At 39.6% G+C, this 19528-nt stretch overlaps 1 protein-coding gene across 2 annotated transcripts in view; it reads left to right on the top strand.

Annotated features, from left to right (window-relative positions):
* The window catches only part of ALDH1L2 (aldehyde dehydrogenase 1 family member L2), a 56023-nt gene extending 37228 nt beyond the window's left edge, over positions 1 to 18795 (top strand). The window contains exons 16-23 of one of the 2 annotated variants that reach the window (XM_067697806.1): positions 2567 to 2654; positions 3128 to 3221; positions 4374 to 4473; positions 5472 to 5570; positions 7976 to 8141; positions 9593 to 9698; positions 12214 to 12413; positions 14444 to 18795. In XM_067697806.1, the coding sequence (XP_067553907.1) occupies positions 2567 to 2654; positions 3128 to 3221; positions 4374 to 4473; positions 5472 to 5570; positions 7976 to 8141; positions 9593 to 9698; positions 12214 to 12413; positions 14444 to 14499 (909 nt within the window). In that variant the 3' untranslated portion in view covers positions 14500 to 18795. Of the gene's footprint in view, positions 1 to 2566; positions 2655 to 3127; positions 3222 to 4373; positions 4474 to 5471; positions 5571 to 6566; positions 6920 to 7975; positions 8142 to 9592; positions 9699 to 12213; positions 12414 to 14443 lie in introns of those variants that run through there. The other variant, XM_067697807.1, reaches the window with a different exon arrangement.
* The last annotated feature ends 733 nt before the right edge of the window (positions 18796 to 19528 follow it).

The following is a 19528-nucleotide window of genomic DNA, read 5'->3' as shown; positions in this document are numbered from 1 at the left end:
TTCCTAGGATACCACACGTACCTCTGTGACCAGTGACCATCTGACCTTCATTCAGACGGAGTGAGAGTACCATTATCCAGCCACATAATAAATGTTAGTTATGTTTGATTTATTTCACATCTTCTTCCGTTAAAATATACAAAATAAAATAGCTCTACTATTTTCTATTCACAGCTCAATTTTTGCCCATTCCATTTTTTGAGACCAAGGTAACCGAGTACTAATTTAAGACTTGATCAGCATTGCTTTTTAAGAGTGTAAAAATATGACTTTCATTTTGCTTCTGAGATATGCATTGCTGTAATAGATCTTTAAAATGAGATCCACAACTCTACCAATTTTTTTGTAAAAAGAAAGGGAAAATAAGTATGTTTTCATTTGAGCAAAAAGAAACATACGAGGGATAAACCGGAGACTAATTAGGTTGATTAACTACAAGACTTGGGCAGGATGCGGTGGAAAGGACTGGGGGTGGGAGGTGGTTGGCCAGGAGAACGACACTTCTCTGAATGTGCTTTTGCATAGTCCTCACTTTGGGAAGCATGTTTCCCATACTCAACAAGACAGCAAATGAACAAATAAAGAAAAGAAACACAATCAACGTAGATGAGGCCAAAATCGAATACAAAAAAAATCAGTCAAGCCAAATTTCAAATGAACGACATCACCACGCCGAAGGGAGTGAGGAAGCACTCACCCGAGTAACTTGTGAATGACACTTGCACTCTATGTCCTCAGACTAGAGGCAAAAACACTGAAAATAAGTATTGAAGTTAGTAGGCTTCTTTTTCACAGGGACATGGCTTAATAATTCTCAAATTACTTTCTGTACATTTTAGGATTAAGCAAACAAGTAAATATATTGTGGATATTGGGAGCTATGCTTTTCACTGTTGAAGAGAGTTACAGATATGAACAGAAAGAAGGATAGAATGAGCCCTCAACCCACTGTTGAGAGGTCTTTATGGAAATTCCATTTCATAGGTACGACTGATTAAATCATTGGCTGTCGGTGATTGAACTCAAACTTCAGTCCCTCTCCCCTGGTTTGGGGCTGAAAGTTCCAACTCTCTAACCATGGCCCGATCTTTCTGGCTACAAAAACCCATCCTGAAGCTACCTAAGGGGCTCCCAGCTACCAGCCATTTCATTAACATATGGAAGGCATTTTTCATTTGAGATTCCAAGGTTTTAGGAACTCTGGGCCAGGACCCAGAGACAAAGACCAAATATATATTTCCCATTATATCACAGTTTTAAAATACTATTCTGCACTAAAAGAAACCTGGGCCTCTTGAAAAAATGGTTGGAACAGGGAAAATACAAGATGTGCCTGGAACATCTTGTTGGGCCAAAAAGCAAGGAAATGCTCAAAGAATGATCGGGACATGTCAGAAAGGCAGAGGATCCACACAGGATCCATCAGCCAAAGCTGGAACAATTTGAACCTCAAAAAAATTAACAGTAGTAAAAGATTATAACCATTTGAATAAAGTAAGAATCCATGAGTTCACACTGATGTTAATTGATTAAATAGAAGGGAAAGCTCTTATAGTGGAAAGCCAACTAATGAATATATGTAGAAGGAAAGATGGAATTAGAAAATCACCACTTAGCAACCATCATAATAATGATTGATTCAGGCAGGAATCATCAATGGATACTAAAACTAGTGGAAATTTGAGGAGTAACTGAATATTTAAATAGCCTCAAAGTAGCTCCCTAAAAAATATTTATTAACTACAAAGAGTAAAGTCTCAAAGTAGCTGCCTTTCTTTTTACAGTAACTTACAGTGATAAAACCTGGCAGATCACCTTTACCAAAGGATCAAAGTTAACCTTTCCAACATTGGGACTATTCAACCGCATGTTCCTCTTGATATGATGCACTGAGGAGAATTCAGCATCACTCCTGTGGTGTTCTTGCCAAAAGTGCATAACCTGAATCTAATCACGTGGAAACAGCAAATCCAGACAAAAGGACATTGTACAAAATAACTGGTCTGTTTTTATCGAAAACGTCAGTGTAATGAAATATAAAAGAAAACTCTGAACCTCTTTCAGAGGAAGGGAAACTATAGACGTGGTAACTAAATGCAATGCGTGATCTTGGATCTTCTTTTTCTATAAAGCACATTATTGGGACCATTGGTGAAAACTGAAAAAGGAGTGTAAATTAGGTATTCTAGCAGTTGTTAATTTCCTGATTCTGGTGATTGTATTGTGGTTATATAAAAGAATCCTTTGTTTTTAAGAAATGTACACAAAAGTATTTAGAGGTAAAGGGACACATCAAATTTTACTTCTTAAACAGTTCAAAAAACATTGGGAGAGAGAAGGAAGATAAAGCAAACGTAGTAAAATGTTAACATTTGAGGAATCTGGGTGATGGATACATAGGAATTGTTTGTACTATTTTTTGCAACTTTGCTGTAAGTCAGAAATTACGTCACAATAAAAGAAAAAATAAAATGAACTCTGGTACGGCCATAGCAGGAAAGCTGGGTGCTGATCTAAAGGACAGGACAGAATCTGAAGTAGGTAATTGCTGTCTGCTTCTGCTCAGGTCACGCCCTTGACTGCTTTGAAGTTTGCAGAGCTCTCTGTTAAAGCAGGCTTTCCAAAGGGGGTAATCAACATCATTCCAGGCTCAGGTAAGCCAGCAAGGACCCACTTTGCTGTAACTAATGAATGGTTCAAGGGTAGCTGAGTTTTCCCACTGGTGTTTTGTCCTGACTTATAACTATATTAAAACTAAATACAGTTTACCAGTTAAGTATAAACATACTTACCATGTGCTAAAATCTGAAAGTGGAAATACAGTGGCAGGTGAGTAGGGTGGGAGGGGTGGAAATTGTACAACATTGTAAAACCACCCTACGGTGGCCCATTTCAATTTTTAAAAATGGCTTTGGAAGATTAAAAAATCAAGGCATACCCATCTTTGGGGTACTGACAGTTGCATGGAGGATATTATTCAGATTTTTGTCACTTTGTTATTAGTACAGAAAGTGTAAAACTGAGATTTAAATGAGAGCTTAGAAATCTACTTCAATGAATTCAAAGCCACCTTTACCATAAGAACTCGATAATGTTTCAGTCTGTGTTTTATTCCGTAATTCCACAGGTGGCATAGCAGGACAGCGCCTTTCTGAACATCCTGATATCCGGAAACTCGGTTTCACTGGTTCCACTCTGATTGGCAAACAGATCATGAAGAGGTATTGGTTTTAGTGTGTTGATTTGCTAAAAATCCTGTAAAACCAGGTCTTTGGCTTTGTTTTTGCTTTTTTAAATAGGGTGCTTTTGGAGGGAGAAAAATAACATCGAATTTAGAAGAGAAATCTTACCACAGTAGGGTATTGAAATGTTTGAATACAATAAAATACTTTCCAAAGTGTAAAGCCCAGAGTCACCAAAACCAGAGTTGTACTGAAAGTTCTGATAGCTTTAACAATCATTAAGCACAAAACATTTTCAGTACTAAAGCTGGAGCCCAAATTGGTTTTGGAGCATAAGTAAGAAATTGAAAAGACATATAAAAGACAAATCAAATCTGGATTATTTATAAAATTAATTCCTAAAAAGCAGTAACGTTAGTTCAGAAAAATGCAAACCATCTAAATGTGCAAAATATGGCAGTGGTTAAAGTTTGTTAATGTAATAGAATACTGTGCAGTCATGTCGAATTTTAATAACATTGGAGTGTTAAACGGTAAATAGAAAGAAAAATAAGGTATAAAATTGTATATATTGGGTAATCCTAACTATGTTAAATAAGACAAAGGCTGTGCTTGGATACAGACCAGAAATAAGTATATCAAAATTGTAAAAAACAAAATGGTTGCCATTGAGCCATGGAGTGGAATCCTGTGATTTTTTTCCTTCTTTCTGAATTTTTAAGAGTATTTTTAAAACACTTTAAATAACAATACTTTTGCAAACAGGGAGAAATAAACAGTATGCTTCTAAAAATTGATTTTTTCCCCCGATGTGCCAGTAATCTGGTTAAAGGTTAAATTCTTTGCCAGGTCTTTATGTAACCAAAATTCTTACACCTAAAGAATCTGAATTTACATATGATAATCTCTAATCATTTGACCACAGAATTTAAAAAGAAACCCGTTTCTATTACAAAAGATTTCTAATATTCACAAAGCTTACAGAATAGTGTAATGAACTCCTGTGTGCTCATCACCCAGCTTCAACTGTTATCACCATTCTACCATTCATGTTTTGTCTTTGAATAAGTTTCTTAATATTTCTGAGGCTCAGTTATATTTCCCATGCTAAGTAGTAATTTATGGTTGAAGAAACAGAGAGAGAAACTGATAGACAAACTAAATGCTCATATTCCCTTTATTTTTCTCTAGCTGTGCTATGAGCAACTTGAAGAAAGTTTCCCTTGAACTCGGTGGCAAATCCCCACTTATAATATTCAGTGACTGTGAACTTGACAAGGCCGTACGAATGGTAAGAGTAGGTCAAGTCCACCTAACTAGGTGCCCACTTCGGAAACACATTCTACCTCCTTCTCATCAGGAACCTTAGAATGACGCTTGGTTGGGGTGTTTTTTTCGTTTTTTTTTTTTACTTAATTAGTTAATTGATTTTATTTTTGGCTGCGATGAGTCTTCGTTGCTGCACATGGGCTTTCTCTAGTTGCGGTGAGCGCTACTTTCGTTGCGGTGCACGGGCTTCTCATCGTGGTGGCTTCTCTTGTTGCGGAGCACAGGCTCTAGGTGTGTGGGCTTCAGTAGTTGTGGTGTGCGGGCTCAGTAGTTGTGGCTCGCAGGCTCTATAGCACAGGCTCAGTAGTTGTGGTGCACGGGCCTAGTTGCTCCACGGCATGTGGGATCTTCCCGGACCAGGGCTCGAACCCATGTCCCCAGCATTGGCAGGCAGATTCTCAACCACTGCGCCACCAGGGAAGCCCAACGCTTGGTTCTATCTAATCATAAACAGAAACCATTCTCTTTATGTTTAGATTTGGGACTGCTCAGGGCACTTAATTTAAAAAAATAATGTCATTATAATTAAACGTGTTTTTGAAACTTGGAGGCCAGGATTTTAAAACTGATGTAGAGATTTATAAACATTCATGATTTATTTAAACTGATGTAGAGATTTTTAAAAGCAAAATTTGGTATAGAAATATTACATTTAAATGTATAGAATAATCTAAATTTTCTTGCAACACAAAATCTGTTTTTATCACTATGTCCTTCATGTTATGTACATTTTTTTTTAAGTACTCATGGACCAAAAGGGGGAAAGGAGAAGCAAAATTCCTAAAAATATCAAAACCAAGAACCTCCAAGCAACACTAACTTGGCCAAGGGCTTGTGTTTTTCTCTGTCTTCTCTGTGTTGTCTGCTGTCTTCCAATAACATCTAATTCTCAGTGTGTGCAATTTTACGGCAATCTTGACTTCCCAAGCAATAACAGTATTTTCTCTTTTGCTGCCGAAGGGCATGGGAGCAGTATTTTTCAACAAAGGAGAGAACTGTATTGCAGCTGGTCGGTTGTTTGTGGAAGAATCCATCCATGATGAATTTGTGACGAGAGTGGTAAGCATCTTCAAATTTGCTCTGTGATTTGTATAGAAATTGCCTTTACTTTAAAAGTACTTCTGGGATTATTAATGATAGTTATGATAGTGATGATAGTGCTATGGTTATATTTTTTAAAAAGAACACAATCCTTATCTTTTAGAAGTAGTTTCTGACATATTTACAGATTAGACTATGATATCTGGACTTTGCTTCAAAATAATCCAAAAGGGAAGGAAGTAAGTGGGGGAATAAATTGGTCATGAGTTGGCAGTTGTGGAAGCTGACTGATGGGTATGTGGAGTTTCCTTATATTATTTACCTACTTTTATATGTTTATAATTTTTCTTTAAAAAAAATTTTTTTTATTTATTTATTTATTTTTGGCTGCATTGGGTCTTCGTTGCTGCGCGTGGGCTTTCTGTAGTTGCAGTGAGCGGGGGCTACTCTTTGTTGTGGTGTGCGGGCTTCTCACTGCGGTGGCTTCTCTTGTTGCAGAGCACGGGCTCTAGAGTGAAGGCTCAGCAGTTGTGGTGCATGGGCTCAGTTGCTCCGCGGCATGTGGGATCTTCCTGGACCAGGGCTCGAACCCGTGTCCCCTGCATTGGCAGGTGGATTCTTAACCACTGAGCCACCAGGGAAGTCCCTATGACTTTTCATAGTGAAAAGTTATAGGTCTATATTAGAAAACTTGACAAGGTATGCTTAAGAGCTATTACTACCTATACCTTGCTCTGCATTTATAGTATATTAGATCCTTGATATTTGTAGAAGATATACTCCTAGATTACTGTAAATCCCTAAATTGGCTATGAGAGATATACCACTAGATTCTTACAAATCCTGAATTTACAGTTAAATGATAGTATATAATTTCCTCCACTAAGATAGATAGATAGATACGTACATACCCCCGTAGTTGGGCATGATTCCATAAATATGAGACTAAACGTCATTCATAGAACTACTAAGATGAATTCTGTGGCTAAAATGAACTCTAAACATACTACACAGGGACTTCCACAGTGGCTCAGTGGTTAAGAATCTGCCTACCAATGCAGGGGACACGGGTTCGAGCCCTTGTCCAGGAAGATCCCACACGCTGGGGAACAGCTAAACCCGTGCACCACAACTACTGAGCCTGCGCTCTAGAGCCTGTGAGCCACAACTACTGAGCCCATGTGCCACAACTACTGAAGCCTGCGCGCCTAGAGCCCGTGCTCCGCAACAGGAGAAGCCACCGCAGTGAGAAGCCCGCGCACCACAGCAAAGAGTAGCACCCGCTCGCCGCAACTAGAGAAAGCCCGTGCACAGCAACGAAGACCCAACACAGCCAAAAATAAAATTAATTAATTAAAAAAAAAAAACATACTACACTCTATCATTATTATGGTAATAGTAATCACGAATTTGTTTCTATTTAAAAAACCAGCACCCAGCCTTTTTTCCTTCAGAGCCAATTCCCCCATCCCACCCCGCAAGAAGCAAAGGCGTCTTTCCTCATGAGAGTGGAAAACAAGGAAGTCATATGGAGAGGCAGCTGGAGGGCAGTGGCTGCCTCGTGAACATCCCCATAATTCAGTTTTGTGCCTTAGTAAAATGCAAGGTACAGCACTACACGTCATGGGCTTTCACAGCAACTTGTTGAAATTTAAAATGCTGAGACCAGAAATGTCAAGGATTTGCTGTATCAGTCCATCAACAAACATGTTTTGCACACATATGAACAGTATTCATTTATTCATTCAGCACGTATTTCTTGAGCACTTACTGAGGGATTATTGCCAGACCTAAACTCAAATTCATGGCCCTGTGGGGGCCACTCCCTTTCTTTCTCCTTAGTAGAATTGGACTTAACATCAGGAAACGCAGAAATAGATTAAGATAACCAAGGAGCACATATCAGTGATGAACATTCTTCGATAAAGATGGTTTTTCATTGGAACATTCTAGTATATCCTCTGGTGTGGCTGTACTGTGAGAATTTCACAAGGGCAGTCTTCCACATTTGGGGAAAGGAAAAAGACAACAATGTGGCCATTTTTGAAATTATTTTGCCATGAAGAGTGTAGGTATGCTGTATTAACAAAAATTCCAGAACATCAGGTTTGCTATTTTAATGAATTAGCATTCGGGATAATTTTAAAACTCAGTGGTTACAAACTTGGGCTTTCAAGGCAAGGAAACTCTACAGTATTTAGTGGCTGTGTGCCCTTGGGCGAGTCACTTAGCCTTTCTGATCCTCGGTTTCCTCATATAAGATGGAAATAATAAATATCTACCTCCAGTGCTACTGAAGACTAAATGAGGACACATCTTTGAACAGCTTAGTACAACACCTATCACACAGTAGAAACTCGGTCAAGGGTATCCATTCTTATTATTAACAGTCAATTGTGTTTTGTGAACTGGGTGACGTACAGGTGGAAGAAATTAAAAAGATGAAAATTGGTGATCCACTTGACAGATCTACTGATCACGGGCCCCAAAATCATAAGGCCCATCTGGAAAAGCTCCTGCAGTACTGTGAAGCCGGAGTGAAAGAGGGGGCCACCTTGGTGTACGGAGGAAGACAAGTCCAAAGGCCAGGTAAGACCACCTCCATAGGAGGTGTGCTGGGGGCCTGGCTTCTTAAGTCGGAATAAATGGTAACAGTTTTCGTTGCAGCACCATCTTGCCTCAAAAGTAGTGTCATTTACGTTATGATAAGAATTACTTTCTAGATCCTGCTTGGCCACTTATAAGCTGTGACACCTTCAACAACAGTTCTTCTGAGCCTCAGTTGTAAAATGTGATGAAATGTGCATATCCTGCTTTACGAGGCCATTAAAATCAAATAAAATGGATGTGACAGGCCCTTAGCAGCATAAGTAAACAAGTGTAATGGATACGGTGTTATTCAGGCACTGGTGATTTTCATTCCTGGCAACGTGGGATTTAATCTTAGCCAGCTTAGCCTGGGAAGGATTCATTCCTGTTGTCTAAGGTAGTACTTGTTACAGAAGTATGTGAATGGCTCAATGTCATGATACCCAAAAGGAGAGAAAAACAAACAAACAACAACTGGAAAACCTCATGTTTTACTGTTGTAGGTAGATTGAGCACCAGCAGGACAGCTGGTTATGATGTGCCCCCTGTGGGATTCAGTGTGTAACACAGCATCGTCTATGAAGTATTCTTGCCAAAAATGTTTAACCATGAATTTACTCATGCCTTTAGGTCATATTTTCCATTTACAAGAAATACAGGGGATAGAGGAACAAATTAAATATCATCTCAAGGAAGCAATGACAAATCTGAAATGCATAAAATATTCTGCAGGACAACTGAACCAGTCTGTTTAACAAGTCAATGGCATGAAAAATAAGGGGCAGGGTAAAGGGGAGAAATATTCTAAAGTTATTGGACCCTTATGCTATCTAACAACCAAATGCAGTATGGAACTTATTTGAATTCTGAATCAAACAAGTCAACCATAAAAAGATATTTTCCAGAAATCAGAAATTGAATACAAGTATCGAATCATTATGGTGTACACCTGAAACTAATATGTTCTATGTCATTGCATCTCAATTAAAAAATTGGAACTTAAAAAAAGGAATTGAAATATAAACTATGAATAAGGAATTGGCGTTAATTTTGTTAGGTGTGATAATGTATTGTGGTGTGTAATAAAATGTCCTTGTTTTTTACAGGTTTGTACTGACGTACTTGTGGAGTATAAATTGTAATCTCTGGAATTTGCTTTAAGCTATTTCAGCAAGAAAAAAAAGAATCAAATATGGCAAAATATGCATAAAGATTTATTTTACTATTCATTATACTATTTTCTCTACTTTTACATATGTTTGAAAGTTTTGTAATAAGGACATTAAAAATATAATAACCTAGGAATGCTAACACCAAATAGGAAAATGAAAGTCTTCTTGGTTTTACTGACCCATAACGGAAGAAAAAAATTTATAATGTAATTAAACGAGAGAACTACTAATTGAAAATTACCCTTTAATTGATGTTATTTTCTTCTGTTTTTCAAATAGGCTTTTTCATGGAACCTACTGTCTTCACAGATGTGGAAGACCACATGTATCTTGCCAAAGAGGAATCCTTCGGGCCTATTATGGTCATTTCTAAATTCCAAAATGGGTATGTTCCTCAGGCATAATTTGACCGGATTGCCTGGATACTTTTCTTTTTTCTGTCATTGTGGTATGTACAGAGCATAAAATCAATGAACATATAATTTTCTACCATAAGAGTAATTGTCTTAATAATTAGAAGAGAATGCTAACCAATGTAGATTGTAATATATTTTTGCTCCTTAGTTTAAACTAATGGCTGACATTATGGGATGTTCGCTAAGTTTTAGTTTTTGTACAGTCAGCATTTGAAATGTCTCTGGAATAAGGTCAGTAACTGAGAATAACAGAACTGGTTTTCGCATTTACATTTCTAGGGAAGGCAGCATCTATGAAATCTGATTTTCCCAAAGAAAGAGTGTTTTCTCCATAGGGGATCATGCCCCCAAAAGCCTAATACTCAACTCTTTGTAGAAATGTCCACAATCACCATATAATCAACCGTGAATGACATACTGGTTTGTTATGGTGCCTGAAACTTTGATATGCTCAGTGTTTAGCATACCAAAGAGGGCCGTATGGTAACTGAGCTCATATCAGAATATTTAACACAATAGACTCTCATGGTATACTGCACACAATTCTTCAGAATTCTGGCTTTAGTTTTCCTTTAACCAATGAGAAAACAGAATACAGAGTTCAGAAGGACTTCTTGGTCTTGAACAGACATACTGTGAGAGACCTTTGGGGACACTAAGCTGTAGTGAGTAACCTTTTGACATACTGATCCAAGGATGCCCTGTTACCGTCTTTTCCTTATTATAAGTTTCCCCATAGGATGGTCCTTGTGTTAAATATGCAGATATTAGAAGCCAGTTTTAGGGGATGTAAGCCTAGATAAGTCACAGTTCCTGTCCTCAAGGAGGTCACCATCTAATAGGGGAGACAGACAAGGAGACGGACAATTAACCCCAGAGGGCCTAGGTGGGAGGTGTAGCAGGTAGAGTCTGCACTGACCACCTCTGTGGGCTTGGGCCACTTAATTCCTCTATTAAGTTTCTCTATTTGTGCAGTTTATCTATTTGTGAAGTTGGGTTATTAATAGTATCTACCTTTTTGGGTCATTCTAAGTGTTAAATAAGTCAAGTGTTTGCTGTTGGTGACACTGCAGTCATTACGCTCGTTATTATTCTAAAAGTGGGCAAGGTGTGCTGTGAAGCTATGTCGTCTCAGTAGTCCTCAATGGGCAATGGCATACAGCCGTCTTTCGGCCTTAGTCCAGGCTGTAAGTATTCGCAGTGCAATCGGGTGCAATGCATCAAGTGTGAGAGTTTTAGCAGAGCCTCAGTCCTTTCCAAGTTAGAGTCCACATTTCTCATGAGAGTTGAAGATTGTGTATAGTCAAGATTACCTTTGAAAATCCCTTGGGAAGACACCACATTGAAGCCTATGCTGTCTCTCAAAGAATTCAGCACAACTAATTTTCGCTCCAGTTTTGGAAAAGAAATCGTGTTTCTTTGCCGGAGCCCCAGATAAAATCTTGGCTTACATTTGCTGGCCATGTTGTAGTTCATGCATTTTTTTAACATTAGTATGATACTCATAAAGATGAGATACTCACACTATGGCAGGCATGTTGGAACTGGACCCAACTGAGAGAAGAGCAGGTTCACACCTGCACTTACTTGGTGTGTACACATACTGAGTCAAAAGGCAGGGAAGTCACCAGACCCATTTAAGGATGATTTACTACCCTTTTATTGGATTGGCATATTAACTGCGTTCACTCTCACGTGATGGTGCAACACCCTAGTATACAGAAAAGCAAGATGTTATCCCTGCCCTCGGGGGGGTTCCAGTCTAGTTGGAGGGTGAACACCAAATACACGAAAAGGTAAACCAAAATACTGAATTGGAGGAATATGCGCTACCCTATTATAGCTAACTTTCATTGAGCATTTCCTGTGCTTCAGACACTATTAGCTCATTTAATCCTCATGACAAGAAGACAGGTGCTATTATTATTATTTCCATTTTTTCACAAGAATAAACAAAAGCAGGGGAGATGAAATGATTCACCCAAGGTCACCCAGGCAGTCTGGCTGTGGAGCCTTCTCACTGGGCCACTACACTACACTGCCTAAACAGTGGCACTGGTGGGATCTGGGAAGGCTTCAGGATGAGGCATCGAGTGAATGAGCCTTGAAATGTGCATGTAAAATCTGAATAGATGGAGGGACACTGCAGGTGCTCTGAGAATATGTCTGTAAATGGAGCTCAAGGGAGAGGAAAACAAATGGGGTAATCATGAAGGAGAAGCAATGAAGAAGGCTGAAAAGATGACTTCAGATTTTAAAAGGTGTTTCATGATATATGTGAAAAATATAATACTAGAGTTGTAATATTTCATTGGGAGTTTCTTTTGGTGTAAGCCTGGAATATTTCATTTATAAAAATGTAAGCACATTGGCAGTAATGTTTTCCTGTTTCTAGCACGGAAGGGAAAAACATTAGAACAGAAAATGAAAGTGTTTTGCTTTTGCATTTAATGAGGTTTTATGTCTTCTAAAAACATCTTGCAGGGACATCGATGGAGTGCTGCAGCGAGCAAATAATACAGAGTATGGCTTGGCCTCAGGGGTTTTTACGAGAGACATAAATAAAGCTATGTATGTGAGTGAAAAGCTAGACGCAGGAACTGTTTTCATTAACACCTACAACAAGACGGATGTGGCAGCCCCTTTTGGTGGAGTTAAGCAGTCTGGCTTTGGAAGAGACTTAGGTATGAATATGCCTTACCTTTCTACTGCACATCACAGAACAGTCCGCTTCATGCTTCATGCAACACTCTTGTATTGCTTTAAAGGGCATTTCCTACATGGCAGTTGGATCTGGGCTTTCAAGGGTACTCATTTTTTTCAAAGTTAAACATTTTTATTGAACATAACGTAAATATAGAAAAGTACTCAAATTGTGTGGAAAAGTGTTTCCTTTTAAAAAAGAAGATTCGTGTTGAAAAGAAAACCCTGACAATATCTTTTAGCTAAAATATGTTAGGTTTGTTTTTTTTTTTAACCTGACATTCAGCATGAACTTGGTTTAGACGTCATGGGACCAAGTGGAACCAAGAAAGGAAAATGGGTAGAAGGCAATAACCGGCTAGCCCCAAGAATAAATCCTGTCTCTGAGCCACCTGGCAGTCTTTCAGAGACAACATTGAAACTGGCAGAGTTTTCTGGGCATCTGGGAGCTCAGATTGAGAGTCTGCAGAGAGCCCAAAATGTAATTCACCGTGGGCAGTAACACTATCACATTTCCAGTTACAGCTTACTTTGAACACTAAATATGTACCAGGCCCTGTTCTGACACTCTACCTGTAACAGCACGAGCAGTCCTCACAGTAGCCATGGGAGTGTAGGTGCCATTATTATCTTTATTTTACAGATGGGAAAAATGGGGCTCAGAGATTTGGGGTAACTTGCCCAAAGTCAGCCAGACAGCCACTGGCAAAAAGAATGCAAAGCCAGACAGTTGGCTATGCAGCCCATGTTCTCACGCCCCATAGTCAGTCTGGCAGGTTGTTTCAAAAATTGAAATGCTTGTGATTTACTGCAATTACAGTCTGCTAACATAAATTGGGTTAATTTGGGGTATTTTTACATTTTCTCTTTCGTGAAGACTTTTGGCAGTGTATTTGCAACAATAAAAGTGGCTCTCGTTTTAAATTCCATTGAGTTGAAGGTAAAGTCTTTTTTTTTTTTTTTCATGTCTTCAATCTGGCTTTCATCCCTGGATCCAAAACACATGGGGAGATTTTCTTAGGGAAATTATTTTTATAAAGTGAGACAACAGTGTTCCACTTGTCTTTTGATAGAGAATGATCGACACACTTCATGTCTGTTTTATTATAAAACAGTAGACTTTGTCTAACAGTTTCTTCCTAATTTGAAACTCCCTCAGCCCAATGGTTCCCAGGTGCACATTGGATTAGAATCACCTGGGAGCTTTAAAAAAAAAAGGAAAGATGCTGATTTAATTGGTCTGGGGTAGGACCTGGGATCAGGAATTTTAAAAGCTCCCTAAGGTGATTCTAATTTAACATTAAGAAGCCTGGGTTTAGTCAACTTCCAGAATCATATACTCATTAGTTTCACCTGTGGTATTCATGCCCTTTAACTGTTGTAGAAATCAATGATTGTGGTAGCTCAAAATAGGAACAGAATAGAAGCAGAAAGGCAGACCTATTTATTTTTTCCTGGATATACCCCTGTGTCTCTAACATACTATGTAAGTCAGGAAAACTGCCTTTCCCTTAACTTTAAAATAAGATGAGACCAAATGATCTCAAACTTTCTTTGCTCTATTCTGCTTCATTTAATGTAATCAGAAGGACAGTATCCTGATCACTTCTGTTCAGCCTAAACGGGCAAGGAATAGACGTGGAGATTTGTCATCAAGCTGGGAAATAAAGGAAGGGTTTGGGGTAAAAGTGATAAGCCGACACTCTGGTCCTTAGAAGGCCTGGTAGCTGGTCTAAACCCTCGCTCCTCAAACTGTGCCCCACAAGCCTCAGCATCATCGGGGAGTGGTTAGAAACATATCATCTCGGGGCCTCTGCCGGACCTAATCCAATCAGAATCTACAGTGTCACAAGATCTGCAGGTGATTCACATGAAATTGAAAGTGTGAGAAGCACTGCCTCAGCCCCATTCTATTCGCTTAGTGACTGATATGCCTGCACCTGTGTCCAAGATCTGGCGATATCACATCCACCTGTGAACGTGGTCCATCGGCTGCTTTTCTCTTCCCTAGGTGAGGAAGCTCTAAACGAATACCTCAAAACCAAGACCGTGACGCTGGAATATTAGAGCAGTGCCGTCATCAGGAACCCCGCTCAGACAGCACCGCTCCGCAGCTCTCCACGCTGAAGAAGCCGGGCTGTGCTGAGGAAGGAGGTGTCAGCCACCAGCCGAAAAAAACCACAAGGACCACAAAGAGGGTCGGGCCACGTGTCTAAGCATTTACACATGTTCCTGAGTATTTTCTAATACCCCTTTTATACCTTAAAATGATGTGTAGTTGTTGGGTTTTGACTATGTCATATACCACACATATTTCTAAAATATCAACTGCTTTTGTTCCCCACCAAGACTAACCTCGTCATGGTTGTTCATCTTGCAGACGTCAATATCATGCAGTTATAGTACAGAAAGTGCATTGTTAGGAGCCCTTGTATAGTATGTACAGGTTTTAACCTCTGAACCAGGCATATGGGGTTGTTAAAAAGATTTTCTGTAATTTTGCTCTCAAGGAACAGTATATCCTCTAAGGAATGTGAAGGAAGTTCTTTTTTTTTTTTTTTTCCTTTTTGGAAATAAGATACATCTTTGTGCCTTTGATGTTCTATTTTTCAACCCACTGTGATGAGTGACCAACCCAGAAACGGTTCTTGAGTACCTACCAAGTACGAGGTACTATATCATGTCCTGAGGAGTATACAAAATTTAATGACATGATCTTTGGCCCCAAATAGTTTAAATTCTAGTCAGTAGCTTTTAAAGTGGACTTTATAGTATGATGTATTATAAAGTAAATAGCTTTTGGAGGCTGATCTTGGTTCATACCATACCATCTTACTATCTATGTGACTTTGGGAAACTTATGCAACTTCTCAGAGCCTCAGTCTCCTTATATGTAAAATGGGGACAGTAGTGCCTCCCTCGGAAGCCTTAGAATGAGGATTCAATGCAATAATCTTAGTACAGCACCTTGCACTGGGCTTTGTTTGTGGTAAATCCTCAAATACTCAATAAAAGTTAAGTGCTTTCCCCGTCACTATTTTAAAAATATAGTGAGATATATTAGTTCAATGAATTAATTTCCCTACAGCCCTTTCCAGTAGTCATCAATTCCTATGCTGCTTTTCTCCTCCATTGTCTGGCCCAGCACCTGATACAGCAGCACTGGAAAATACCATGTAGTGAAAAATGGTACAAGGAAAAGGGTGCTTTTCTTTCTACAGCTCATGCGTCCTTCTAGGACATTTGGTTTCCCATTCTCCTACCAATTGGTTCTGCTGCCCACTAGCTGGGTGATCTTGGGCAAATTAGTTACCTAATATCTCAAAGCCCAGATTTGGCATCTATAACACAGGGATAAAGTCCCTGTCTCATTAGGTGTTGTAAGGATCCGGCGGGATAATATACATAACGCACTCAACAAGGTGTCTGGACCATTCTCTGTGCTCAAGAAAGAGGAATTATTACAACCCGTGTAGTACTCACGTAATTGCTCATGTCAGACAAGAGTAGGTGGGTAGATTCTAACCATCCATGTATGACTAGAAGAAGGTGAGATCCTGAATTGAAGAGCCTTTGGCAGGTGGTCAGAGCAATTAATTTCCATGAATCCTCCTTTTAAAGTAAAATTTCAGTAAACATCTCTATCTCATTGGCTTTGAAGAAGCCCTTAGGGATTACTTGTTACTTCGGAAACTCGGCAGCTTAACGTCAGAAGAATGTAGGGAATCAGTAATCAATAAACAACAATAACAAAAATCAGGGGCAGAAAACATTCAATAGGAAGAATATCAGGTATGATCCTGGATGATCAACAGAGCAAATTTTGCCTGTAAGTATTTTGTATTGTACCACAGCTCATTCAGAGCTCGGCACAGGTGAAATTCTAAATGTGGACCCAGCTGGGTCCAAACTGACAGTTCATATTTGAATAAAATGACAATGTTCTTAATAGAAAGGAACCACTTTTTAAATGCAGTGTTTTAACTGATTTCATGTGATTTAAAGTATCAGTTTACCAGATATTTTAATGATAGATGAAATGGCCAACAAAAACCTGGCCATTTCTTCTAGAATGACTTTTACCCTCTAATATTACTCTCAGTAGCAGTGCTTTTAATAGTTTTTGGGCCATAAACCTCTTTGAGAATCTGATAAAAGCTAGATCTCCTCTGTCCCAAATTCACACGTACACACCTAGTTCTGCAAATATCTTCAAGAGATTCACAGACCTCCTAAAACCCACGCTTGACCTCCAGATTAAGAACTCCCTTTTCCCATAGCGAGTTCTAAAGTTCTCAGCGGCTTGAGTTTTTATATCCGCCTGCTGACCAGAATCAAAGGCTCCATGGAATTTATAAAATTACCAGTGAATCTGAATTGGAACGTTGACGATGCACAGCCTACTAGGTGATTTAATTAACACACCGAGTAATTAATTTATCACCATTTCTTCAGATCACTGATTTTGCTAAAGGACAAAGCTGTGATCTGTCCCTCAAACTGGGGAGTTGGGGAGGTGTAGACCCTTTTAAAAGTTGTTTTCCTTCCAAGTCCACTTCCTGGTGCCTTTGCTAAAGCAGCCCCCAGCCCCCACCCACCCCCTAGTCTTTTGCTCAAATACACCCTCCCTGGCCTCTCCTACCCCCCAACTTGGTTGTCAGTGTCTCTCCTCTATCCTCTCACTTGTCTGGAACATAGTACTTACCACTTGGTGCTGGAATTACTGGTCTTCCTAATTAGATATAAGCACCCCTCCCCCACCCCCAGGATTGGCATCTATCAATAACAACAGCTATCATTTATTGAGGGGCTGCTGTGCGCTAGTCACTATGCTAAGCCAACTTAATCTTCACAACATCTGAAAAGATGAATAAATCAAGGTGCTCTTTTTCCTGGCTCCACCACTACCAAGAGGTTATCGCCAGACTCTTGACTGGCCTTCCCGATTCCTCCCTGTGTGGCTCTCTTCAAAGCTTGAGTCAGATGGTGTCACTCCTCTGCTCAAAACCTTCTAATGGCCCCCATTTCACTTAGAATAAAGTCCAGTGTACTTACTGTGCAAAGTCCTATCAGTTCTGTTCCCAGCTACCTCTAACTTCATCTCCTATCAACTACCCTCTCATTCTCTTTAGCCACCCTGGCTGCCTTGATGTTCCTCCAACTGATCAAGCACACTCCTACCTCAGGGCCTTTGCACTTACTGCTCTTTCTTCTTAGTGGTGTGCTGGTAGATATTTAACAAGTGGCTCTCTGAAAGGAAAAGAAAACTCTGATTTGTAGCATTTGCTGATTTCTGTGTACAGATGCTCTCACCAAGGCAGATTTCAAGCTACCAACTTGACTTCACTGAACACAGAGTTGGGATGAGATGTGTGTAATTAGAACAAGTGTGGGCCAGCGCCAGCACACCACTGCCTCTTCCTCAAACTCTTTCCCCACACACCACCCTCAGCTGGTGGCTGCCTTACTTCCTCCAAGTCTCTGCTCAAACATCATCTTAGTAGAGATCCATTTGCTGACCACTCTTCCTAAAATAGCACATAGATCCCCACATTCACACCTCATCTGTCCTCATTCTTTAGTCTCCTTCTCCTGCATTATTGTTGTAGCACTTACCACCACCTGGCGCAGTTATTATCATCGATTTCTTCCCATTAGAATGTAAGCTTCGTGAACAGGTGCTTCTTTCATTCAAGGACTTATCTCCAGTGTCTAACACGTAGGAGGAGCTCAATAAATATTTGCTTTCAAATGAAAGAGGTTAAGAAACCTGCCCAGATCACACAGCTATTCAGTGGCAGAACAGGCACTCAAGCAATGAAACTGGTAGTCTTAACCAAGCTAAGATGCTGTTACTGCCGATGCCTGAATCAGGCCCTCAGTAATGAATAGTAGGCAAATGTTAAATATTTGTCAAAGTAAAAAGCTAAGTAGAGTGAACATTAACTGCAAGAGCTTTTGTGGAAATGACTAGAGACAGGGCAAGGAACTAAACTGGTTCCCCCATACCTCCCTTCTAAGACAATAGAAGCTATCAAGGGAAACCTGGGCTATAAGTAGATTATCAGACATGAGACATGATGGACAGGGTGGATTATTATTATTATACCCATTATGCAAATAACACCCAAGCAGATTTTTTAAATGATTAATACCTAATTTTGTAAAAATAATAAAATGGGAAGGTAAGATTCAACCATAAACTCTCCACAAATAACCACAGATGATATTTGAGATGTTCCAGATTTTTTCTATGAATACACTTTTTTTAGAACTAGTGTAATACTGTACATAACTTTACCTGCTTTTTTCAATTAACAATATGTAAGCATCTTTCTATGTCAATAAACATACCTCTGCATATGTTCAGTGGCTTTAATTCAACTTGTTCTCTACTGTTGGACATTTGTATTTGCTTTCTATTTTAAATGTCAGTCAATCTTAGATAGAAATTTGTGAACAAAACTGTTATTTGCTTAATTAGAATAAATTCCTAGAGGTGGAATCTGATTAAAAGGATATAGCAATCTGTAATCTTACCAACAGTTTCTCCAAAGTTTTGCCACCACTGTGCATTATTCTTTTTAAAAAAAATTTAATTAATTTATTGATTTATTTTTGGCTGCGTTGGGTCTTCGTTGCTGCACGCGGGCTTTCTCTAGTTGCGGTGAGCTGGGACTACTCTTTGTTGTGGTGTGCGCGGGCTTCTCATTGCAGTGGCTTCTCTCTTGTTGAGGAGAACCGGCTCTAGGCGCACGGGCTTCAGTAGTTGTGGCATGTAGGCTTCAGTAGTTGTGGCTCGCAGGCTCTAGAGCGCAGGCTCAGTAGTTGTGGCACACGGGCTTCGTTGCTCCGCGGCATGTGGGATCTTCCCGGACCAGGGCTCGAACCCGTGTCCCCTGCACTGGCAGGCAGATTGTGAACCACTGCGCCACCAGGGAAGCCATGTGCATTATTCTTACAGTATCATAATACCTCACACTTACCAAACACTGTTCTAAGCACATGATGAGTATTAACTCATTAATTTCTTACTGAAACCTCATAAGGGAGATACTCTTATCCCCGTTTTACAGATGGAAAGTGGCTGGGCTGG

The sequence above is a fragment of the Pseudorca crassidens genome, chromosome 11 (genome assembly GCF_039906515.1).
Source record: "Pseudorca crassidens isolate mPseCra1 chromosome 11, mPseCra1.hap1, whole genome shotgun sequence".
Classification (NCBI taxonomy): Eukaryota; Metazoa; Chordata; class Mammalia; order Artiodactyla; family Delphinidae; genus Pseudorca; species Pseudorca crassidens.
Note: the sequence above shows the minus strand (reverse complement) of the source record. Positions and strands in the feature narration are given on the sequence as shown.